The 25550-nt window shown below is 56.2% G+C and overlaps 1 protein-coding gene across 2 annotated transcripts in view; it reads right to left on the bottom strand.

Annotated features, from left to right (window-relative positions):
- Positions 1-521: 521 nt before the first annotated feature.
- Positions 522-25550, bottom strand: part of CAPZB (capping actin protein of muscle Z-line subunit beta) — a 137587-nt gene continuing 112558 nt past the window's right edge. The window contains exons 5-10 of one of the 2 annotated variants that reach the window (XM_059915153.1): positions 19779-19920; positions 19305-19421; positions 6513-6578; positions 5737-5813; positions 4156-4268; positions 1272-1360 (exon numbers count right to left, since the gene is read on the bottom strand). In XM_059915153.1, coding sequence (XP_059771136.1) covers positions 4166-4268; positions 5737-5813; positions 6513-6578; positions 19305-19421; positions 19779-19920 — 505 coding nt within the window. In that variant the 3' untranslated portion in view covers positions 1272-1360; positions 4156-4165. Of the gene's footprint in view, positions 1361-4155; positions 4269-5736; positions 5814-6512; positions 6579-19304; positions 19422-19778; positions 19921-25550 lie in introns of both variants that reach the window. The other variant, XM_059915162.1, reaches the window with a different exon arrangement.

Below are 25550 nucleotides of genomic sequence, written 5' to 3' on the forward strand. Positions count from 1 at the left end.
TTCTCATCAGACCACACAGAGAGGAGCTGGCCCCAAGGATTCGGGAACAGGCGTGTCAGGGACCCAGGTACCTCAAACCAGAGGGGCTTCGCCGGGGTGTGGGCCCTACTGCCCTGCCACAGCTGCCCTGGTGTCAGCCTGGAGAGCACGGACTGCAGCTCGGAGGGACCTTGGGCGCGTTAACCCCAACCTGTTTCCCCACGTCACCCAGGGCTGTGAAGATGGCGTGGGACGAGTGCGGACATGCCTGCACAGAGCAGGTGTTTGCTGAAATGAAAGGGGAGGTGGGGGAGAGCCCCCATCCCATCACACCTGATGACGGGACGGCCCCAGCTGTTCAGGACAGGTGGGGCGGGGTCTGCGCGGAGCGGGGGCCCAGAGAAGCGGCTGGGGATTTGCAAGGACCCCCTGCTCGCTCACCACGTGGGCCCCACGCCCCCACTGGGGTCAGCCCTCCCAGCCGAGCTCACACATGCTTGGACAGTGAGGCAGGCGAGAAAGAACACAAGGCCAGTGCTAACTGCATCCCAGTTTCTTTTTATTTTTTTTGTTCTTTATTTTTTTTTTTAAGTATGGAAGCTCAAGTATAAGATGTAGATTTTTTTTTAAGCTTTACAAAAAAACAAAATAAAACAAAAACTCCTTTTGCATTCCATAAAAATTGACAGAAAAGCACCTGGCCAGAAGAGCAGGACGGTCCGCAGGTCCCCGCCCCCCACCGTGTGGTCTCCGCGGGACAGGGGCCAGGCTTGCGGGACGACGCTGAGGGCCACCTCTCCTTTCTCCCAGAGCTGTCCCCTGTCCCCGCCGACCCCCAACCCCAAGCAACTCCCAAACACACGTGGAATCAGATTTCCAGTTTTTCTTCTATCTTTCACACACCACAGTTATTTCATAAAATTTTTTTGTTTTACATTTTTTACACCAATGTAACAAAAGGGTGGGAGGGAAGGGAGGCAGACAGACAGTGTATTTTATGCCTATAAATGGGTGGTGGCGGAGAGACGGGGGGCCGGGGCAAACAGAAAACATGGTTTCTATGGAAATACCGAGTTTTGATAGCAAAATATGGTGGGAAGTAGGCCTCAGAGACAAGAAGGGTGTTTATAGGGTTTATTCTCAGGGAGAGATGGCGCTGTGCAGTGGTGATGCAAGTTGTTGTGTGACCTGGGGGGCGGAGGGAAGGGACGAGGGAGGGAGCAGAAAACGAGTTTCTAAGAAAGGAATCTAATGAGCGCACGGCGGCGTGTCCGGTTAGTGGGAAGAAGAGGCTTAACACTGCTGCTTTCTCTTCAAAGCCTCCACCAGGTCATTCTTAAGAGCTTCTTGTTTTGATTTGTCTGCAAAAGTCTGCACAGACCTGCCCGGGGAGAAGAACTGTCATTAGCAGGCTGAACAGGAAGAGTGTAGCCCTGCCCGTGCGTCCAGGGCGAGGGGCTGGGTCACTGGGCTGGGTGCCCCCCCCCCCCGCCCCCGATCCTCTGGGAGTGCGAGGTGCAAGCTGTGCGGAGGGGGCAAAGGGGCCCAGAGCCCGAGGCCGGCCCCGCGGGGGAGGCCACGGCCCACCTCTGCACCAGGCTGGGCGTGACCTGGACGCTGGGCACAGGTCCCAATGTCAGCCTGAACCAGAAGTGGGCCTCCAAGCACGACACAGCAGAGACCGTCTGTGCTTCAGCTCAGCTGTAGACTCAGGCCAGAGGCCGAGAGATAAGGACCCCGTTACAAAGCACGGGGTGCAGGGGCTGGCCACCCAGCGAGCGTTAAGAACCAGCCCCTCGGACGTCTGAGCCCGCTGCCTGGGCAGCACCTGCGGGCAGGCACTTTCAGGCTTCTGCGAGGCACCATCAGCTGTTAACTTGGCCAAGAAAATCCCTCAGCCTGAACTTCAAGAGGCAGGAAGGGACAGGTAAGTGGCCCTGGGTCGCTGCCGTCAAATCCTGAATTTGTGGGGAAATGTTCACGGGAGTGCACTTACGCACAGGTTAGAGCGAACAACAGCTAACCTTTGTAGAGGTTGTACGATTTACAGAGTGCTTCTCACGCACACTTCACTCTCACAAGCATCCTGGAGGGGTCTGAGCATTATTCCCAATTTACAGATGAGGAAACTGAGGCTCAGAGAAATGCTCCTGGCAATGACCTTAATGATCACTTTGTCAGATTTCCTCGATGTGTGGGTTAACCAGGAACTTACTGTTTATAAACCTCCTAACAGTTTCAAAGCAGTGGAAACAGAGTGGAAGGCTGCCTTGCAGGAATGCTGTGGCGCCACGGGAATGTCACGCTTGACACGCGCTGGCCGTGAAACAGAATGGGAAGGAGAGACCAAAAAATAAGCCCCCAGCGCCGAATATGGGTGAAATACAATGAAGTAGGACCCAGGAGCATCCCACGTGGAATTCTGGCTACTGAGTCCTAGAAACATCATGGGAAGTGCCCTCAGGATGGTAAAGAAGGAGGCAGAGACAAGGCTTTGAAAGAGTCTATGTGCAACTACAAAAATTCCCATGAGAAATGCTGACATTTTTGGCTGATGCGGCTGAATACACATTTCTGAGTATTTGCTCTGCTCTGCTCTGTGACGGCCAAAGGAAGGGTCAGGCACCAGCCCTGGTGGCCCTCGGGCTGCAAACCTCAGCCAGCGCACCACGGGCTTCTGGAAAGCTCCCAATGGGAGGCTAACTTGCCCAGTGGGAGGATGCGGTGGGCGAAGTGGTGGCTCCCACGGCACCCCGGCCCGAGTGGGTGCGGGCTCTTCTGGGAAGGAGCACACCAGGCCGGGGCTGTACCCAGCTCCCCGCTACCCCCACAAAGGAGAAATTTCCAGTGTTAGAACCAGGTAAGAAACAGCAGGTTAGGCTTGGAACGGCTGGAGGTGTAAGGAGCAGGGCACTCGTTTAGGGAAAGGAGCTCGGGAAGGTCACTGCCAAGCAACTCGGAACCAAGGCCTGCAGGTGGGAAGGAGGGTCTGTCCTGGACAGAAGGTGCCAGGCTGCCCACTGCTGCAGGGGGTCCATATCAGAAAGCCTCCAGTGGGTGGCCACAGGACTGGCCGAGGTGAGGGATCCAGAAGATTCTAGACCCACCCTAAAAGCTGAGGGGCTGGAGAGAAAACTGCACTACATGGAACACCTTAAAAGGGGGTTTCTTAATGCTCTGATGGGCGTGTGACGGTCCGAGCATGAGGCTGGAGGCTGACAGATGCCCCAGGCCCGACGCTGGCACACACGCAGACCAGACTGCGCTGCGGTCCCACGGCTGCAGAAGAGCCGCTCCGCCTGGTTACACAGGTGCCCCACCTCCATCCCCCCGACCGGGCCTCTTCCGGGTCAGGGTCTCCGAGTTCAGCCCCTGGGCCTGGGAAGAAGCCCCTAAGTCCAGGCTCTACAGCCCTGCCCAGCTGGGTTTCCAAACGCCTCTTATTAAAATCAGTTTCCCTCCTCCTCTCCGGGGATGCTGACTGCTTTCACACATCTGTATCTGTCACTAGCTCAAGTCATGGTCCTCGGCCACTGTCTACAGCCAGACTACTTCCCCTCCGTCGGCATAAGGCATTTAGGAGGACGGCTGAGCTCGCCAGGGGCAGAGGGTTATGCCGGTCCCGGCGGCTCCAGCGGCACCCGGTCTTGGGGGCACCAGGCCCGGCCCGGGGATTACAGCCCCACTCTGTGTCCCATCCTCAGACTCAGGGCGATACACCGTCCCCTTTTAAGTCGGCTAGCCCCAGTCAATCTCCCACCGAGAAGGGGGCTCATTTGGCTTCTGGGATCCTTGGTGGACAGCTGGCGAAGCCCCGGCTGCACACACAGCAGAGAGGCCGCCAAAGCCGCCGGCCGAGCGGGAGGCCACTGGGAGCGGCGCAGGCGAGCGGCTCCTGCCGGAGAGGCGACGGTGATGCCCGGCCGGCCCAGGCTGCTCCGGGGGGGCAGAAGCCCAGACGGCCCGCCCTCACACGCAGCCCCGCCCAGAGTGCAAAGCACACACACCGCACGCGTGATGCAGGTCCGTGTAACGCGGGGCGAGTCTGCACGTTAAGGGGGCTGCTCCCAGCCGAGCGGACACGGGGTTAGTGGTGTTTAAGGGTCCGGCGGGGTCTCGGCGAGTTGGTGAGTCCTGTTTAGTGGGGCGGGCGCTCAGGCCTCTCAGGCAGGGTACCTGGAGCGGCTTAATTATCAGGCTGGATGTGGATCTGGCGCTGCGTCAGCACTTGGGAAAGCTCCCTCTGCAGCTGCAGGAACTTGGGGTTGTCGGGGATAACGTCAACAGATCTACAGAGAGTGTGCAGAGGTGAGTGCAGCGGGAGGGGGAGGACGGGACCCAGGAGCACAGGGGGCGACAGCTGAGAGGAAGTGCAAGGGACACACAGGCAGAAGAGAGAGGGGAGTGTCACCAAGGCCGCTGCCGCTCGGGGGCTGTGGTGGGGAGGTTCTGGCCACGGTGCTCTTGCGGGCGGCCGTCACGGTTTTCAGGGGCTCAGACCACCACCCCGCAGGCTCTCTGCAGCTTTCTCTAATTTTTCAGCCACCGCCCGGGGACCCTGCAGGCCAGGCGGGTGCGTGGCTGGCTCAGGGGCCCCAGGCCAGGAAGCTCTGGGCAGAGATGACTTATGAGGCCCCAGGCTCAGCAGCCAGAAGAGAGCGACGCTCTGGGGGTGGATTAAAACCCACCGGGGGGCCAGACCACGTTCCCCACAGGCAGGGAGGAAATCAGAAAGATGATGAGTCCAAAGTGGGCCCACTCTTTTAAAACTCTATGAGTGAAAGACTAAAACATCTGTCTCCTGGACAGATTCACAAACCAGAGCTGCTTCCTGCCTCTCCTTGTTCCCAAAGGAGAGATGTGTCCACAGTGGGGGATTAGAGGGCTGGAAGCCAAGGGCAGAGCGGCAGCCCCTGGACTCGCGTGGTGGTGTAGGGGCCGCACGCCGGCCTCCATCCCACCCCCTCCCTTCGGCTGCCCTGCTCCTGGACGGGCGGAGGGCCACTGGGAGGAGTCCCTGGTCGAAGGTCACACGGCTCTGGCTGACAGAGGCTGCATGAGATCCCGGCCTCCCGAATCCAAGGCCCGTCTCGCTCCACAGCGGCCTCCACTGCCCCCAAAGGGGCTCTGGCCTCCTACCCTGCCCACCATGACCCTGAGGACCCAGCGAGCCCCTGAGCCCCCTTCGGCCTTCACTTGGGCCGACGCTGAAGAACCGAGGGCACAAGACGTGTGGGGAGGGGCAGCCAACAGCCCTGAGAGGACCCCAGGGTGGCGGGTCCCTCTCCAGAAAGCAGCAGGTCGGGGGGCTCTTTCTGTGGGATACTCTGCTGCCCTGGAAACCAGCCAACCAGAGGCCAGTGGTGTCATGCCCTCCTGCGTCTTAGGGTCTGATCTGGAGGTATTCTCAGGCCCAGGAGCCAAAGGGGCCGGGCAGATTCTTCAGGTGGGACTCAGGCTGAGGGACCGAGAGGTGACTCCAGGGACAAGGGCACCGATATTGTTAAGGTGAATGGGCCCCAGGAAAACAAAAATGGTGCAAGTCTACTCTGATTCCCACATCCATCCTGAGTACACACTCTGTATGCCGGGCTTTACCTTGCAAAATCTGCATTAACAACCCTATAAGGAGGATACCTCAGCCCTGGTTTACAAAGGAGGAAACAGAGGCCCAAGGCCATAGAGCTCTTAAGCAGTGACCTAGGATTCAAATCCACATCTTTCTGGTTCCGAAGCCCGTGCTTTGGGGTACATTACCTTAGCCCATTAACGATGTCCTTCGTTTTTCCAAAGTAGATCTCATTCAGCGTACTCCTGATTTTATTTTCCATGTCCTGGAAAAGGAGGCCGGTGAGACTGACGGGAACGCCCTCCCTCCTCCCGCCCCGCACCCCTGCAGTCCCCGCCGTGACCGCAGGGTGGAGGCACGTGAGTGCGCCAAAGCCGGCGAGGGAGCCGCACGGCCAAGACCGCGCGTGTCACGTGTGCTCTGAGCGCCTCCCCATCCTGGCGCCCAGGACGCCAGTACCAGGTCCTGGTGTCCCAGGCTGACCCTCACTGGGAGCTGGCCCACCCCGCCCGACCACCCGCCAGCCCTCCCCCCAGCTCTGTGAACAACCCTGTGCAGCTGGAGAGCACCCCCTTCTTCCAGGTGGCGTGGGGAAGGGGGAGCTGAGGTGCAGCTCAAGCTCCTCCTCCAGAGCCCACTGGTGTTCCCGGGATCTGCTTCCCGTCTGAGCTCAGGTCTCCGCTCGCACCCACTGGACCGGGGGAGACAGGACTTAGGGCCTCCCGAGCTGAGTCTTCTGGGTGCACGTGCTTGGGGGACAGTAGAGGGGGTGCCTCTGGAGCTGGGCCCTGCTTGCGTCCAGATCAGAAGGCTCAGGAAACACGAGGCCAGGGCAAAACCTGAGAAATGCGCTGCTGGCTGCTGTGGAGTTGCGAGGGAGCAGCAAGGGAGGCCAGCAGCCGGGCTCCAGGGGCGAACACCCCGTGCGGGGGAGGCGAACCGCGGCAGCAGGAGGCCCACTCACCTCGACCAGGCGCCCGATGTTGGCTATGTGCGGGGAGCAGTCGCTCACGGTTTCATCCTTCTCCATCTGCAAGAGACGGAAACGTTCCTCTCGGTCAGAGAGCCGGGTGAGGGCGCAGGGCCTGTTCTCCCTGCTGGCAGGGCCGGGGCCAGCTGACGGGGGTTGAAGGCCACTTTTCCAGTGAGGGAGCCCCAGCACAAAGCAACCCAAGTTTCAGGTCGCAGACAGTCCAGCCAGCAGAAGCCCCGAGGCCCCGTTTCCAGGGGAGAGTCTTGTTCCGCCCTGTGGAGCACACCCCACCTCCACCTCCACAGCCCACAGCAGGGAGGGCGCAGGTGACCACCCCTGCCAGGCACAGGCTCAGCTTGGGGCCTGATGTCGCAGAGGAGCCCCCAAGGTGCCGTGCCGCTGCCGTGCCCGCGTGGCGCTACGGAGGGAGGGACCGGCAACCCGGGTGTCAGGAGACTCCGAGGCTCAGACAGATGGGGTGACCCGCCCAAGGTCACACAGGGAGTGACAGCAGAGCCCGGGTCAAAGCCATGCTTACTTCCAAGCCTGCATTCCTTCTACTCTGTGAGGCTGCAGGGCCGGCCGAGTGACCGTGTGGAACTTGAACAAGAGAATCTCAATCCACATCCCTGGTTATGACAGAGGGGGTTTTAGAGGAGGTGGGACCCAGCGAGCCAGTTCTGGCCCAGTGATCAGTACTCTGAGTATTAAAAGGAAAGGGGGCAGGGAGGGCAGAAGGCACTGATGACCCTGACACGAGCACTGAGTCATGACGCACGCAGAGCTCTCCCCCAGCTTCTGCCCTATGTTTAAGGCTTACTTCCCTCACAAGATTATACATTCCTTAAGGGCAGATGTATGTGCCGTTTTACACTTCACAGGTGCCTAGCAGAGTGCTAAGTGCATAAACGCTGTTTAAACCGAGTGGAAGCGTAGCTACGGTCACCTCTGTTATTTATTTATTTAGAAAGATTTATTTATTATTAATTTATTTCGTTTATTTTTGGCTGTGTCGGGTCTCAGTTGCGGCACGGGGGGCTCTTCGTTGCAGCACGCGGGCTTCTCTCTAGTTGTGGCGCGCGCAGGCTCCAGGGTGGGTGGGCTCTGTAGTTAGCGGCACGCAGGCTCTCTAGTTGAGGCACGTGAGCTCAGTAGTTGCAGCGTGCGGGCTTAGTTGCCCCACGGCATATGGGATCTTAGTTCCCTGACAAGGGATTGAACCTGCGTCCCCTGCATTGTAAGGCGGATTCTTTACCACTGGACCACCAGGGAAGTCCCTCACCACTGTTACTGAAATAAAATCTGGAAGCTGAGGCAGTTTGGGGGAGAATGGATACGTGTATACGTACGGCTGAGTCGCTTTGCTGTGCACCTGGGACTATCACAACACTGTTAATCAGCTATACTCCAATATGAAATAAAAAGTTTAAAAAAATACAAAAAAAAATCTGGAAGCTGAAATAGGCAATCAAGAAACAGGATGAGAAGACAGGAACTGGATCAGGAAGGCTAGAGCTCAAAATGAATTCAGACTAGTGAAAAAAGCAGAGCAAAGGTGGAAGGTTAACTACCTTCAGAACCGGAAGAACAGGGCAGATGCTTGGGGTGCGTGGTGGTCTGTTCGGAGGCTAAAGGCCTCTGCCCAGTCTCACCTGCTTTTACTTCTCTTACCCATTAGGGAGAGTGACTTCCAGGCTGGGAAAGGTAGAACAGACCCCGTTAGGAGGGAGACAAAGCCGCAGATGGTAGGAGAGAACCAAGTCACTTTGTTTTTTTGTTTTTTTTTAATATCTTTTATTTTATTACTTATTTATTTTGTCTGTGTGGGGTTTTCATTGCTGTTGGGCGGGTTTTCTCTAGTTGCGGCGAGCGGGGGCTGCTCTTCGTTGTGGTGAGTGGGCTTCTCATTGCGGTGGCTTCTCTTGTTGCGGAGCACGGGCTCTAGGCGCGCGGGCTTCAGTAGTTGTGGCGCGTGGGCTCTAGAGCGCAGGCTCAGTAGTTGTGGTGCACGGACTTAGTTGCTCCGCGGCATGTGGGATCTTCCTGGACCAGGGCTCGAACCCGTGTCCCCTGCGTTGGCAGGCGGGTTCTTAACCACTGCGCCACCAGGGAAGTCCCCAAGTCACTTTAAATGATTAAGTTTCAGGGTCAGAAAAATCCCATTCTGTGACAGAGACATCCCTGAAAAGTTACGGCACACTTCAGAGGTGCCAGAACACTGGGGGAGGGCAGAAGCTGACCCCACTTCCATGACAGAAGGAAGACTGGAGTTGGAAATTAAACACTGGTTTGACACTGATCCAGACAACAATTTTTGATGGGACTGTTAAAAAAAATCATCTGCTGGCACACTTTCACATGAGATACTCCAGGAGCCAGCACGGGCTCGCCATGAACGTGACCTGCTGCGAGACTCTCCAATTTCCTACTGAGAAGGGGATGCTGGGCTGCAGAACAGGGGGCTCCTCTAGGATCACATCACTGTGGCAGGTTCCCATCTAAGATCCTGTGGCCGAGTTTGGACGGCAGCCCACTCATGTTCCCAGGGTGGCCTCCAGGGCATCTCGCAGGATTCTCTACCTGGCCCTGGGTCTACCTGTTTGTCCAGGACTTAAAGAAAGTTACAGCGCAGAGGGTGCATGGGATCCTACTGCCAGCATCAAGGGTGGAGGTGATGAGAAGGGTCCTTCCAGGACCCGAGACACGGGTCGGCTGCAGACCACAGTGCTCCCTGGCGGCAGCCACCTCACTCCGCCTGGTCCTCACGAGAATCACTTTAAACCCGAGGAAACTGAAGCTTAAAGGTGTCAGGTGCTCTGCCCATATGACAGCCCCGTTCGACCCTGCCACCTCTGCTCCTCCTGCCCCGGTGTGCTGACTTACCTTCACCAGGGCAAATGCAAACCACCTACTTTGGCTCAAACATTAATCTCACCGAGAACAAGATGAGGAACAAGCCCAGTGAAGAGACTTGTGGGTTTTAGGTGATTTCAAACTTGACAAGAGTGTGATGGGACCAAAATGAAGCTATATTACTGGGGCCCAGCTCAGGGGCGGCGCGCCCCCCATCATACAACGAAGCTGCAGGGGCGAGGCCACATCACTTGCTGAGGGAGGCCCCTCCGTTCTGTCCCAGCCCAGCCACATCCACAGGGCTGGATGCAGTCTGGGTTTTCAGAGAGCCGTGGGCAAACTGGAGTCCTTCTGCTTAAAAGGTCTGAACACCCTGACCCCAAGAAATGGGAAAGAATGTGGATATCTCAGGCCGGGAGGGGAGAGACTCGGGAGGTCCTGGCCATGCTGAGGGCCTGCTGTCCAGCAGGGGCGTGTCTGGCAATCCGTGTCATTGCCAAGAGGTGACGGAGCTCTCTGTTATTATATCTGCATCTGCTCACAGAGCAATGAGCCCCGGGTCCCTGCAGGTGTCTGGGGAGAAACGGGGTGGCCATGTGTCAAGATGCTACAAGAGGGGGATCCGGAGTAGAGTGATGGTCTGGAACCCACGGCCTTGCAAGGCCCTTTCAACGTCAGGAGACTAAGTCTGAGAGCGAAGACGCCTGGTCTCTGAGAGTCTCTGAGAGTGAAGACGCCTGGCTCTGGCAAGACCGTCTGGCTGAGGACTGGCCCAACAGGAGAGACTGAGTGAGATGCTAGAATGATCGGCTGCTCTGCCCCCAACACCGGGCCCTGAGCCACCCCAGGCATTCTGGCCAGTGATCCTGGGGAGTCTTGATCCTGAGACTCAGGGGCTGCCACAGAACAGGAGGTGAGCGTGCCCACCAACTTCAAAGTGCAGCCACTCCCCACCGTTTCAGGTGGATGAGCACCCCACCCTGGGCGGCGCCGTGGCGTGTGCGGGACATGCCAGGCCCCGAGCAAAACCCCGCGGCCACGACAACTGGAGCCTGTGCGTGTTGAACAGGGGCTGGGACTGCGCTCCGCCCTGAGGAAGGACGGCGCTTGCCTACCCATTCTTAAAAGGCATTTTTGGACACGGACACGCTGGCACTGAGTGTCCTCTCCTCCCACGTGGAAGAGGTTTCTGTGCCCGGCCAGACGGCAGCTCAGGGCTGCTCTTCCGGGCAAGGAGAGGCCTCGGGGGTCTGACCCAAATGAATTACGTCCTCCCACAAACTGGCCTCTCCGCCTCCCCAGCTCCATGCAGACGGCAGACTCCTGGCAACCCCAGGGAAGCAGTGAGGCCCTGAAGCTCAGTGAGGGCCCCATTTTAAATGTGCACCAACCACCCAAAGTTGAGGCCAGAACTGGTGGCAAAGGGCTCAGGGCCATCAGGGAAGCAAAGTCACATCAGATATCCGACCTCTTGGGTATCACCTCTGCTTCAGAATCAAGAGCCATCCTCCAACAAAGGAAAAGGCTGGAACTGCTGGGCGCTCAAAGATAAAAGAGGTCTGGGCATGGGGGCCAGGGCGGGTGAGCCTCCCCCAGGAAGGACACCAGGGGCCACGAAGCTTGAGGCAGGGAATCTGAGCCCAAGGCAAAGGCCCAGCAGGGCCCGGGGGGAGGGAAGGAAGAGGGTGGGCTGGGGTCGGGGCAGAGGCCCGGCACACAGACATGTCTCCACGGCCCCCCTGCCCGCACCCCTGCCGACTCCCTTCACACCTGGTCAGGGTCAGCTCGCTGGCAAAGCTGACCTGCCAAAAATGGAACTATTTTTGCATTGTAGATATTATTACATCCTTATAAGAGGGGCTGCCAGAGGAAAACATTTTTATGTGCTGTGGCCGCACAGATGTTCCACAAGGTGGTTCCAACCGAGTCTGGAGTCAGAGCCCCGCCCGCCTGTCCCCATCAAGCACCTCGGCTCCTCTCCGCGGCCCGGCGACGTGGAGGACACGCGTGAGTGTGTAGAAAGCAGGCCATTTTCCTCAAAAGGGAAAACGTGAGCAGAGTGCCGTGTGGCACTTTCCAGTGAGCAGAGCCCGGAGGGTGGGGACCTGCAGGAAGCCAGCCCCGTCTAACGGCTCCTGCTCTGGAGCCCTGGGGGGCGAGGGCCTTCCTTGCCTCTGCACTGTTCTGAAGAACCTAATATGTGCACTAGGCCCAGAACGGCGCCTGGCTGAACGGCAGCTCCGTTCCCGGGACTCTCCCCGGCCTGGCTCCTCCTACTTACTGGGCTGTGCTCCGGGTCAGAGCGGGGCTGTGAGGCCAGGACTTAACATGCTGTCAAGCCAGAAGACAGTGGTCAGACAGCCTCTCAAGGAAGGTTCGGTTTCCCCAGTTTAGGAAAAATTTAACTGAGCCTAAAACTGTATACATTCTAGAAGATGGAAAAGTCTCTGCTTGCGTGATAGGTGGTAATAGCAGTAACGGCTATTATTTATTGGGCATAACCCATATGTCAAAATGTTTTTTTATTTCTGCTCTACAACAATCTTGCCAAATGGGCATTATTAAGCTCGATGGTGAAAGTGCTGAATTTCAGAGAAGGGAAGCGGTTCGTCCAGGTCACACAGCTGGCAAGAGACTGGGCTAGGATCTGAACCAAGGTCTGGATGATTCCAAAACCTGTTTTCTTCCAGGAGACTTCTCCATTTTCTCAACTTCATCCACGTTCTTTACCGGAAAACTCAAGGACAAACCGCAGTCCAGGGCTCAGAAATTCCGAGCAGTTTCATCCCTGCCTCATCCGCCTGCCTTCCCCCCAACCCTTCCCTTCCTCGGAGCAGCTGCTCCGTTCCTCGCCTGCCCAACCTTCCTAGCGGGGGATGGGCACAGGGAGGCAGCCTCACACCAGCTTTCCCTCTCGACCAGGCTGGGTCATTCCGCCCCAGGTCACCGGACGTAAACCAAAGCATCCCTAGAAGCCACGCCACTCAAGTCTCTCCACCCCTGAAGCCAGGAACCCTAGGGAACAAGGGGGCAGCTGCAGCTGGGCCTCCCCGGGTGAGAAAGTCCTCCCTGAACCACCCCGAGTTTGGCCCGGACCCCTCTGTTCCCCACATCTGGAGGGAAGGCCATGGGCTCTTCCCCCTGCAACACGCCGCCTTGCCTGACTGCCAAGCGCGAGTCAAAGAGGATTTCCCGGCCTTGACACGCGGGCAAGTGCCTCTGCTGGAGTCTCACTGCTCGAAGATACATCACAAGGGAGCCCGGTGCTGAGCCGGGGGGAGAGCTCGCCTTCCGAGTGTCCGCCCTAATCTCCCAGCTCCACAGGACATTCCACCTCTGTTTCTAAATATTTAGAGTCGGAAAAAAATGTCAAATGAACATCTGCAGGGCCCGGCCCCAGGCTGGAAACCTTGGATCTCTTTCCCGAGATTCACAGTCTTGCCTCTTTCCCACGCCTCCAGCTGTCACACAGAAGTGACCTCTCAGCGCAACTTCCTTTTCAGCACGTTGGTACTTGGCCTGCGGAAAGCAGCCTTCCCACCGGGGCCCAGGTGGCAGCTGCCGCCCTCCTGCCCTCAAGGATTGGCCGTGATGAGCCTCTGCGAAGACGGCCCTCACCTTGCCTCCCACAGCTGCAGGGATCTGCCAAAACACTTTCTCTGCTTGCTTTCCAGGGACGTCCCTAAGAGACATCTTTTGGCGGGGGCGGGGGAACAAAAGGCCGGAGTGGAGGAGATGGGTGAGGGCGCCTTGGTCTGAGCCCCTAGGGCATCTCCACAGCCGGCAGGTCACAACGAGGTGTGAAATGCAGCTCCAGTACATTTATCAAGAGCGGTAAGAAAGTCAGTGAGGGGGGCTTCCCTGGTGGCGCAGTGGTTAAGAATCCGCCTGCCAATGCAGGGGACACGGGTTCGATCCCTGTTCCGGGAAGATCCCACATGCTGCGGAGCAATGAAGCCCATGCGCCACAACTACTGAAGCCCGCATGCCTAGAGCCCGTGCTCCACAACAAGAGAAGCCACCACAATGAGAAGCCCGTGCACCGCAACGAAGAGCAGCCCCCGCTCGCCGCACCTAGAGAAAGCACGCGCAGCAACGAAGACCCAACGCAGCCAAAAAAAAAAAAAGTCCGTGAGGGCGCCTTGAGAGAGGAGAAGATGGAGGCAAAGCCTGGGGAGCCAGGGAAAGGGACTCCTGGGGGGACATTCCGCCAAGCCCAAGCCACGGCCCTTCCCAGGACAGGCACAGGAAGCAGGAAAGTGGGGGAGCCCTGGGCATCGTGCCAGGGAAGGGTGGCCCCGGCCTATGCCGCTGCGGGGTGGCCAGTATGAGCTGGATGGAAACGGGAGAGCTGGGAGCCCTCGGCCTGGCTGGGTGCTCCCGACCGCGGGCTAGGACGGCTGCCAGGGTCGGGGCCTGGCACTGTGGGCCTGGTGAGATGGCCCCTTCCCTCCTGACACACGTGGGGAAGGTGTGAGTGTGCAAGTGAGTGTGGGGCTGCCACGACGCCTGGGTCACAGCAAGTACCGCTTACTGGAGGAACTCGAGCGAGGAAGACCCACCTGAGCCCAGCGCTCACACCCTGGGGTCACCCCCAGACGTCTCCAACCCGTCCCTCCTCTACTCCTCCTGCCTCTGCCCTTCCTCGTTATTTCCTGCCTTGAGGCTCCTTCACTGACCACCCGGCCACAGGCTAGTCACTGCAGCCGCTGCCGGGGCCATCTTTTGAAGACACAAATCTGATCAGATCAGTTGACCACTTAAAAAATCTTAAAGCCCTCCGCACTACCTGTGGTGGTGAAGGCGTCTCATGTGGTCACTTGGGCTCCTGCAAGAGGCACCCAAAGCGTGGCGCTGCGGAGCACGCTCCAGGGAGGCCTGGCGCCTCCACTGGACTCCGTGGTTCTGGCCCCGCTCGCGGGGCCTGTTTCTGGGGCCACTGATGCACTGCCGCTGCCCACGCTGCCTGCTCGAGGGGCTGCCAACGGAATGTTCCTGGGCGCCCACAGGGCAGTGTCCTGTTTACACTGAGCCGACTGACTGCTCAATGCATTTCTGTGCAAATGCTTACTGAGCATCTCTTAAATGCCAGGCCTACAGATAGGGGACAGATTAAGACCAAAAAAATGCAGTGTGGCAGAACGCAGCTTTCTTTTTCTTCTAGGCAGACAAACCTGGGTTCACATCCCGGCTCTGCCTGCTACTTAGATAAGTCACCACAGCAAATTACTTAATAGCCTGAACCTCAGTTTCCTCACCTGCTAAATGGGAGTGATAACTCTATGCTGCTGACAACCCAATCAACAGAGACAGCCCACATTACCACACGCGTTCACTCTCGACCACTGATTTGCTCAGCTTTCCTGGAACCCCTTCGCTTCCCATCCAAGAGAACCAGAGGTGTTTTCCCAAGGCTCATCTGGGACAAACAGCTAAACCCGCAACCCTCATTTCCCCTGTATGCGCAGAAGCTACGCATCATTAACTTAGATTTGTCACCCTCGTTGCTTCCCTGCCCCTCCTTTTGCAGTTACTTACTTTGGAAACCAGCCCCAGATTTAATGCACCTCAGATGAGTTACGCGACCGGCCGCAAGGATGATGACAGAAGCATGAATTTCCTCATGAAAGCCCAAGAGCACAGGCAATCCAAACAGGCCCGCGGGCCAGCGCGGTGCGCTGAGGACAGCCACTCATCAGGCCTGCGTTTGGCTTGGCAGCGGGCGCTGCTCACAGCAAGCCCGGACCCTGGCCGTGGGCTGACAGCTCTGATTTAAACTATTAGCAAGGCTGAGGATTAAATATTTGTCCAGGTCACTGTAAACCGGGTGGAATTATAAACAGTTCGGAGCGGTAAGTGATGCAGGAAACAGTCTCCGGATACAGGTTTAGGATTTTCCACCACTCCCCAGGTGGCAGGGTGTCGGGGAGGACGGCTGTGAGAGAGCCAGCTGCCTGGGGTTCGGCGGCCCCTGCCTGGTCAGTGGTTCCTGGAAGACAAGGGCCCATTTCCACGCAAAAGGATGGTCTCTGCCCAGTGAGCACTAGCCTCTGGGATGGTGTGGGGACAGCCCTGCCCAGAGGCCAGGGAAGGGGACCCCCGAGATCCCTTGCGGCTCCAGGCCCTGTGACACGGCAGAGGTGGTGCAGGTTCTGCACGGAGAGTGTGAGGCTACGACACGCGGCCCAGGCACCTGCCTTGCACTTCTACTGTTCAAGTGCACGGAGATGCTTCTGTGACTGCACTTAAAAAGAGCTACTAAATGTATCCTTTCTGCCACATTTTAAAAAATTAATGGTTATGAAAAGCGTAATTATTATCTTACTGAAAAAGCCATTTTGATATTAAAAGGAATCCTCATGAAGTCAGGCACTCCCAGGATGAGGATGGCGACGGTCATCTCGGCCAAGGAAGGCTCCCTCCTGAGGCCGTTCTGAGGGGCGCTGCAGCCAGCACCGGCTTCTCTGAGGCCAAGTCTCAGAGGAGGCTCAGGCCACGCTACCCGCCTGTGCTTCCTCTTCCTGTCACACAGAGGCGCCACTGCCCTGCACCGGCACTGGGTTAAGGCCTTCCCTTCGGGTGGGGCTGTTAAAAGTCCTCAACAGGACTCTTAAACAAGGGTCTTCAACCTGCTCAGAAGCTTCAAGTAGCACGTGAAGCAAAAGTGAAGACAAGTCTGCCCCGGGGGAGGCGGCACCTTCCGGTCCAAGCTCCCAGCTCACCTCACACGCCGGGAAGGGACACCTTGAAGATGGGCTGCTCATGACACCTCAGCCAAAGACGGGCAAGAGAAAGGTACACAGCAGCTGTGATACTGTGATGTATAAGAAATACACAATTTGGTCATTCGGATGACCAAAATACATTTCTCACGTACATCTGGTCTTTATCCATGGTTCCGGGCTCACAGCTCCCAAACCCTTGGAATTTCCTGGGCGATAAGAGCAATGGGAGCATCTTTTGTTATATTTGGTCTCTTGTCCTCAGTTCCTGAAATCAATCGCTTCAGGGCCATAAAGGTGAAATGGGTGCCTTGTCGCTCATAACAAGCCCCTTTCCACCACAACTGGGTTTATGTTAATGAGGTGACTTTTGGAAAGCACCAAAGCATGGGGGCTGGTTGCCAGGGGAACCAACCATAAACAGAGGGGTGGAACTTTTAGTCCTACCTCTGATTTCCAGGCAGGGGAGAAGGGCTGGAGGTTGAATCAATCACCAGTTGCCAATGAGTTAATCATTATGCCTATGTAATGAAGTCTCCACAAAACCCCACGAAAGATGGGAATCAGCTTCCAGGCTGGGGAACCAAACTGCTTCCAGGGGCCCCAGAACTCCGTGAGAACGAAGCTCCTTTGTTTGAGGCCTCGCCCCGCGGATCTCCTCATCTGGCTGTTGATGCGTAACCTTTAAATATCCCTTGGAATAAATCTGCAATCTAATGAGTAAACGGGTTTCCTGAGTTTTGTGAGCAGCTCTAGCAAATTAATCGAACCCAAGTAGGGGGTCATGGGAACCTCTGATTTGTATCCAGTAGGTCAGAAGCACAGGGGACAACCTGGACTTGCCACTAGCGTTGGAAGGTGTGTCTCAGGGGAGGAGGGCAGGCAGTCTTGTGGGACTGAGCCCCGGACCTGTGGGATCTGACGCTATCTCCTCCAGGTAGGGTGTCAGGCTCGTAGGTGAATTGTAGGACACCCTGCTGGTGCCTGGAGTACTGCTTGCTGGTGGCATGGGGAGCTGCCCCCCAAGATAGAATTAGGTGCAGAACCCCAAAGAGTAGCACTCGTCAAATTTTAATGTGCACATAAATTACCTGGAGAATTCTGTGAAATTTAGATCCTGATTTGGTGAGTCTGGGTAGGACCCCAAGCTCTCTGCATTTGACAAGCTCTTCCGTGGTGCTGACGCTGGTCCCTCCTGGACTACACTGTGAGAATAGCCGTGAGGTTCCCTCCAGCTGCAGAGCAGAGGCTCTGAGAGAGCCCTCCTGCCTGGCCGGGCTGTTCAGGACCAGAGAGGTGGGAAACAGAGCAAAGCAACGCTCCTCACCACATCAAAGGAGCCTGAAGTGCAGAGACACGCTGAGGGCGAGGAGAGAGAAGCCATGGCCAAGCCTGCGGTCACCTGGTCCTAGCACGGCAGGGAGCCGGCTGGGAAACAGCAGGTGGCGGTCAACCACAGGTGGCTCAAACGGCATCTATCTGGAAATGCGAAGCCCTGCTTAGGCGGTGAATCAGAGCTGGACAAGCTCACCCTGAAGACCAGTGCCCTAGAAAGACGGTTATCAGACTGATGTCTCCCCCCTATGGAAGTCTTTGGTAGCCAGGCTGGAGAGCTCCAAACTTGGCCTTGAACTAATACGAAGACAGAGTCCTCTTAGTTAACGTGCAAGGAAGAAAGCCGGAAGGAACAGCTAACACCTGGATGACCAAAACCGAGATTCGACATTATCTGTCCCTGGCGGAATGGACAAACACCAAAACCTGAGTTCACATGTAAAACCTCATTTTAAGAAAAGATCAACTGCACAAGAACAGACGGGAAACCCCCGGACCGTCAGCAGCTCGTGGGAAAAGAGATGGGGGGGGGGGAGCCAGTGGGGGCCATTTAGCCAACTGCACACCTGTGAGGTGCCAGCAGAGCAGCACGGGGCCCATTCCGGATGCCTCTTTTTATGGAGACTGATGTAAAAGGAACGGGCTATCCCCCAAGGCAGTGAGCTCCCTGGTCCTACCCGAGCAGAGCGGCACAAACTGTCCTGTCAGGTTGGGAGATGACCTCTGAACTCTTCCCATGTCAAGACCCTGTGACTCAAGCAGTCTTTGGACTGCTTTGACCAGACATACCCATTTTTTCTGTATGAGGTGAACGAATATTCTGAGTTTTGAAAAGTGCCCTGCTGGGGTGCACAGTGGAGGATGCCGGTGACTATCATTCCGTTGCACCCCTGCACCCCTGGAGCACTGCTGCGGGGGCCAGAGCTGAGCAGAGAGCAGGCGTGTACCACAGGGCACCTGCCTGGGGAGGCCGGTAAACCCGCTTGGATGCTTAAGAGGCTCTCCCTCTTCTGGATCCCTGAAGCTTCTTTTTCAGTCCTTTCTCTCCTTTTGGGGGCCCTGGCTACTATCCCCCAGCAGCCTGCTGCCAAGCCCCTAGGCTGACCCCCTGGCTGCCGTCACTCCTCACTGCCCACCCCCATCCACAGATCACGGCCATCCGTTCTCGCTGCAGAAAGCACCTCTCCATTGTCCAGTGGCTGCGGGCTGCCCACACCCAGCCCTCTCTCCACTGTGAGAAAGCTGCCTGATTTCACTCTAGGGAATCAACACCCACACCCCTGTTCGTCTCCTCGACCATGGGTAGTCACATGACCCTAGCGTCAGGAAGTGATTCTGTCCTGGACAAGTAACCCGACCCGGCAGTGAGACGTTCCTGGGGTTATACGGCAGACCTGCTCTGCGAGAGAGGCTCTCCCCCAGGATGGCCAGAGGCTGCCAGGAGCCCCCGCGTGGAGAGCCAGAGTCCTGCCCACATCATTCGTGTCTTAGACCCGGGTGGGCTGAACGATGTCCGAACGTCACAATTAGGTGAGCTGACTCATTTCCATTTTCGCTTAAGTCAGTGAGAGTTTTACTTCCGTCACCTGCAACCAAGAGCCCTAATACATCATCTAAGCCACAACCGAGAAATTAATCCATTCTAAAATGTTACCAGCAGTATGCCCTAAACATCACGGGAGCACCTTAACATAAACACACCTTGACCCCAAGTAAAACCTCCCGTGACTGAATGTCGGGAAACACGGACAGGCCTGTGGGGAGATCACGTCAGGCGCAGGGGCTGCCCCAGGACCCTCTGTGGGGCAGCTGCTCACTCATCTCCACACACGGCCAGCCCTGCGGCTGCAGCCGGGGGCACTGACCACCTTACCTGTCTAGTAAGGCTGCCGCCGAGGTTCATGGTGCCAGAGCCGGATTTGTTGGTCTGCAGCCACAGCATCACCGTGGAGGTCAGCTTGTAGTGGGCGGTGCGACCGCTGGACTTCTCCTGCAGGATGAGACAGAGGTCAGAGCCTTGGGCACAACCCTGAGCCGAGGAGAGCCCGAATGGCCCCTGAATTCAGGTCATTCTAACACGTCCCTTCCTAACACGTCACCATGACATGACCTTATAGCATCCCAAATGGTTTTTAAAGGGGCCGAATCTGCGGTCACTGTATCCAAGTTCTTTGGGGATCTTTTTCATCAATGACTACTGCGATCATGACTTATCTTTATCCACGTGGCTGTGGGCACTTTTAGCAATCAGCAGGGGTTTATACGTCACAACATACCCCCATCAGGAAGCACCTGCTAGGGAACAGGCCGCACCGTTTGGGCTGCCAGCTGCGGGGGGGAGCTGTACCTGCACTTCCACCACGTGGATGGAGTCCCAGCAGCCTTTGATCTTCTTTGATCCATCTCCAGCCTTCTTTATGAGGATCACTCCAGCAAAACCATGATCCAGATCCCAGAGGTAGACAGATGAGACGCCGCCTTCAAAATACCTGCAGGAAACAGGCCCACGTGTCCATGAGATGTTAAGCCCGTCAAATTACAGATCATCATCCCAGGTCCCAGGGGTGGTCGTTTGGCAAAGATGCATCTAATAAATGTCTCTCTGGGATTAACGACCCTCCCTACGGTGGCTCCAGGGTTGATTCTTGCATGTGTCCTGCTCATTCGTTGGTCAGGGGAGGGGATGAAGCATCCTTTCGGGTGGGGGGCTCACAGAAAGAACACGGAATTAGGAGTCCAAAAGATGAGTCTGAGTCTGAGCTGCCCTTCCTCTGGCTTTGTGGCCTTTGGCAAGCTGACTCCACTTCTCTGGGCTTCACATTCCTTCCAGACGAAGGATCCAGCAACGTGTGTGACATGTAACAGACCCTCAATGGGGGTCATTACTACTGAGTAATCATTATCGTGTGATATTCCTATCTTTTGGGATGGCTACTTCACAGGCGAAAAACAGGAAAAACAGAGCAACCACAGTCCAGACTTCTCCCACTGAGAGCAGACAGGGCTCTGTTCCCCCCGGAACGCTCCAGGGCCTGCACACACTGGGGCTTCTGTGGGTTTTTCAGGGCAACCTGCTGCAACACTGTAGCCTGAAACGAAGGGCTAAGGCTGGGACCGAGCTTCCTCCGCAAGTCTGAGGCAATACTGAAAAATTCCTAATTCAGATCAAATGCAGGAGGGAAAGAAAAGGCCAGAGGAGCAAAGGAAATCAGGCAAGGATCCCAAATTCAAGGGCACCAAGGCAGCGGCTGTCCGTACAGGTCCAAGGAGCTCAGAAAGCAGAGGCGGACCACCAGCTGACGTGCAGCGCCTCAAATTCTGCTGATGACCAACTACGACTCTGGAAAGATGGCGTCTCTGGTGGCTAATAGCACACTCTACCAGAAAGTCTGTGGCCTCTCTGACCCCATTTAACCCTGCATCAATGGTGCCGCAGGTGCACTCCGGGACTCTCCAGGAGGCCCGGGGCCGTGGCCTCGGATGTGAGCAGGCAGGCACCGAGACACACGGGCTGGGGAGTCAGGCAGGCACGGGTCCCCAAGTCCGCCCCGCCAGTCACCAGTTACGTCATGCGCTTATCCGCCCAATGACTACTTATCAAGAGCTACCAGCTGTGCGAACTGGGCCTTAGTTTCTTTATAAAGCAGGGACAGTACTGGGACTTCCCTGGTAGTCTAGCTAAGGTTAAGGCTCCACGCTCCCAATTCAGGGGGCCCGGGTTTGATCCCTGGTCAGGGAACTAGATGTCGCATGCCACGACTAAAAGATCCCACATGCCGCAACTAAAGACCTGGCCCAGCCAAATAAATAAATAAATAAATAAATATTTAAAAAACCAAACAAACAGGGATGGTATCTACTTTCTAGGATTGTTGAAAGACAAAAACAATACAGGAAAGTAGATACCTGACCAAAGATTATTATTTTCATAACAAAAACAAGTAATAAAAATAAACACGTATATGAATTACACCTCGATAACGCTGTTACATAATAAAAAATATACATGGTAAATGCTAATATTTAGAGAATGTAAGCGATGGGTATACCAAGAATTCTTTGTACTCTTTTTTGGACAATTTTGCTGTAAATCAAACTCTTTCAAACTAAAAAGTTTTCCTACAAAGGCCAGTATGTGATATACACCAGGGTGTAACCGAGAGACAATCAGACGGAAGAGGTAGTCTCTCTTCACGCTGGAGAGCTGCAGGGCCCCGTGGCTGCTTTGTCTCTGGCTCTGACCCACCGCAGGCCCACTGGGCGTGGCGCATGAGGGTCCACACCTCGGCCTGCTCCCCTCGTGTCCTCCCCGCCAGCATTCCTCAGGGAGACTGTCCCCACTGCTCCATCCCGCGCTACCCATTGCGACTGAGCCGTCAAGTGAAATTCACAGCTGTCTCCCCTGGCCAGTCGGCCCCAGAAGGCAGGTGACGGCAGGAGGCTGTATGAGGTGCCAGCCCCGGGGCTAAATGTTGGTCAAAAGATTGAGAGACTGAGGTTGAGGGACTGAGGGAAAGGAAAGATTGAGGGACTGAGGACTCTGGCTTCCAACCAGGGCAGCAGAGCGTAGAACTGCGAGGGGAAAGCACGGGAGAAGGGAGAGACACACCTGCGGGCCCCAGCTCGGCGCCAGCCCAGGGCAACTCCGGGAAACTGGCCAACGCTGGGCACTCGGGGACCCCACTCAGGAAGGCGCTTTCCCTTGTTCTAAATCTCTCCCCAAACCCCAAGTAGGTAAGTGTTCTGGCATAGAGCCTGAGCCCCCCCCCCCCACTTCCCTCCACAGGGCCACCGTGACCCGGCCCAGCCCTGCAGGGAGCTGGTCACACGCCGGGCCACCCTGGAACGCTCCTGGGACATGTGGGGACGCATCAGTCACCTTGGGACCAGACCCCTCGCTCAGGTGAGCGGGCGGCATGGGCTCCGGGGTTTTGGTGCCGCCTCCCCCAGCTCCCCGGGAGGCACAGCAGCACTACCGCGGGCGGGAAGGGCAGGCCCGCCAACACCGTCCTTTCGGTGACAGATGGCTGGGCTCCATCGCATGGTTTTCCCTTTCTGCCTGCTTGTCGGGAGAGCAGCCCCACGTCAAAGGGGAAAAAACAACTTTTAAAAATGTGGCTTTTCTTGTGCTGGCAGAAGTGGGCCGCTAATTCCTTCTTTCCTGGAGCAAAGGCTCGAAGCCCAGCGGGCGTGTTCGTCCTTCTGTCCCTCGAAGCCCACGGCCCCCCGCCTCAGGCGCCTTCCAGCCCAGAGTGTTGTTCTTGTCTCTGTGCTGGGACTCGGGGGAGGGCAGGTCAGGCTGCCCTGGGAGGGAACCAGCAGAGGGCCTGGTGGCTTGACAACCCTCCTCGACACCACCTGGCAACCAGTTCAAAAGCACCGGATGGCCTGTGGTTGAGCCCTCTCAGTCCCCTCCCTTAGATTTCTGTTTTCTTCCAGAAGAATAAAACAACAGCATTACCGTTCTGCGGGGCGGAACTGGCCATTTCCGCTCCGAAGTCCCACCTCGCGGCCCGGCTCCCCCTCCGGGCAGCTCCTCCCGGCAGCCTCAGCCTCCCTCGTGGGCCACACTGACCAGGGTCCAAAGTCACAAAATGTCGGAGACAAAGGAGGTAAAAATGCAAGCTCGACTCTGATGCTCACGTGGGTTACTATTCTTCCCCCAAATTAAAAAATTTATTAGAAGAACATTATTTTAAAAAAAGGAAATTTAAAATTTAGCCCACAACACCATAAATCAGCTTATCCCATAAATCTCATTTTTCCAAATTCCCCTCCGGTCTCTGTCCAGACGCTTACTTCTTATGTAACTGTAGGCACAGCAAGGGGACTGGGCTGGGCTCGGCTTTCCTCACTTGGCCAGAATCACGAGCACCTTTCCACGGAGCCACGTGACCTCCGTAATTGGTTTCATAGCTGGGAGAGTGTCCCGTCGGGTAGTACCCTCACTTACAGGCAGTCTGACTTTCAGTGAAGAGATGAGGGCGGCAGCACCAGAGCGGCCACTGTTCCTCGTGCTGTTCAAGAGCGGACCCACATTCCATTCACCTAAAGGGACCTCTGGGGACGCGTACGGCTGCGAGTCTCAACCTGACGTTCCAGGACAAAGGGACTGGAGGACGCGTGATGAGAAGGGGCCGCTCAGAATCGCCCAGAAGGCCAGCCTCTGTGGCAGAGTGGCCGCGGGGCACGGACAGCCCCCGTCCCACGGTTTATGGCCCTGCTCTGCGCGTGAAGCGTTAATTAAAGAGGGACCTCAACAAGTTTTTGGAAATTTATTCTTACCTACTGTACCTTTTTTTTTTTTTTTAGATTTATTTATTTTTTGGCTGTGTTGGGTCTTCGTTGCTGCGTGTGGGCTTTCTCTAGTTGCGGTGAGCGGGGGCTACTTTTTGTTGTGGTGCGCGGGCTTCTCATTGTGGTGGCTTCTCTTTGTTATGGAGCACAGGCTCTAGGCACGCGGGCTTCAGTAGTTGTGGCACGTGGGCTCAGTAGTTGTGGCTTGCAGGCTCTAGAGCGCAGGCTCAGTAGTTGTGGCGCACGGGCTTAGTTGCTCTGTGGCATGTGGGATCTTCCCAGACCAGGGCTCGAACCCGTGTCCCCCGCATTGGCAGGCAGATTCTTAACCACTGCGCCACCAGGGAAGTCCCCCTACTGTACCTTTGATCATAATGACATGAAACGGGAAAAAAAAATAATTTTTACGTGGTTCACATTTATGAGTTTTTACATAAAGGCTTTTGTGGGTATTTTAAGAATGTGCTAAAATGTTGTCTGAAACCACATAAAGCCATCTGAGGAGTCGCCCGCCAGAACTAACAGCACACACATGGAAGCACTTTAACTGGCCTTTGTATATTTAATGAGTCAAATAGTATTAATACTGTTTAAATGCTAACATGCTATTTCAATAAGGGGGCTCTGCCATCCCTGGCGACTCGCTCTCGGGCCGTGCATGGCAACATGAACGAGGCATCAAGAGTGGCCTGGCGCTGCGAGCGAGCTGCCAACGGGTTCACCCGGCCCGCCTGTGCTCTGCCCCTGCTCCACAGGGGAGGGAGGGAGGGCGGTCCCAGGACCACTGCCATGGCCCAGCTGTGCTGGGCACAAAAGGGAAGGCCCAGAGGTCTCTGGTCAAGGGGGCAGCTTGGGGAACATCTTTAAAACGTGGACGCCCAAAGATGAAACCCCTGGGCTTTTCTTAGGCCTGGTACCTTCAGGGAGTGAGGGCTGAAATCCGCACACACGGTGAGGAGGGTGAATGACCTGTTAGCCACAGGGACACAGGGACAGTCTGTGGGGACACTGCAGAGAAGCCGGCCTGGAAAGTCGAACCAAGGAACAGTGGGGGCCTTTCAGAGTTCCAGGAACATCAGGAGTAGGAGAACCGATAGACCGACCCAGACCAACCCGGGAACAACGAGAGGAAAACGATGCTCTGATGTCCACCCAAGAGTGAACTCCTTCAACCAAGTGCCATCGGCTCCACAGTTGGTGGCTTTCAAGATCTTCCCAGCAGATTAACATTTTTTTAAGGCAAATGGAACTGCAGAGAATTCAGACAGCTGGCATTAAGGAGATGGGGGCACCTGGATTGGCTCCGTTAAGTCCCATCATCTGGAAAACAGTATGTTGACCACAACCAGGTTTCATAAACTTCAAAAGACCAGGTCACCAGGGCACAGCTCTGCGCTGGGTAAGCCAGGAGCCACAGGCAAGCCCCTCGGGTGGGCTGGCTATTTACCCGCACAGCCAATCACACTGAAGTGCCTGGGCGAGTCAGACCCTGAACCTGGATCAGCGAAAAGCCTGGGGTGTCAGTGACTCTCTTTTTCCCAGAGAGCTATGTCGTTTCCCCCTGAAATGCACTCCTCCACTTGACCAAAGTCAGCGTCACACATACAGATTCTATGACCATAAGTCTCCTACCTCAGGACTTCTGGGGAGGAGGAGACAAAAGGGAAAACATAATACTTCATACTCAAAATGACCTACTTCACAAAAGGAAAAAAAAAAAACCCAAAACCTATTTCAGCTCCTAAAGCTTTATGGAGTGTTTGAGGCTGGGGTGTGCGTGGAGACCAGGATGGAAACTTGTCTCAGGAATCTGGGCTGTAAC

The sequence above is a fragment of the Balaenoptera ricei genome, chromosome 1, assembly GCF_028023285.1.
Source record: "Balaenoptera ricei isolate mBalRic1 chromosome 1, mBalRic1.hap2, whole genome shotgun sequence".
In the NCBI taxonomy this organism is placed as follows: domain Eukaryota; kingdom Metazoa; phylum Chordata; class Mammalia; order Artiodactyla; family Balaenopteridae; genus Balaenoptera; species Balaenoptera ricei.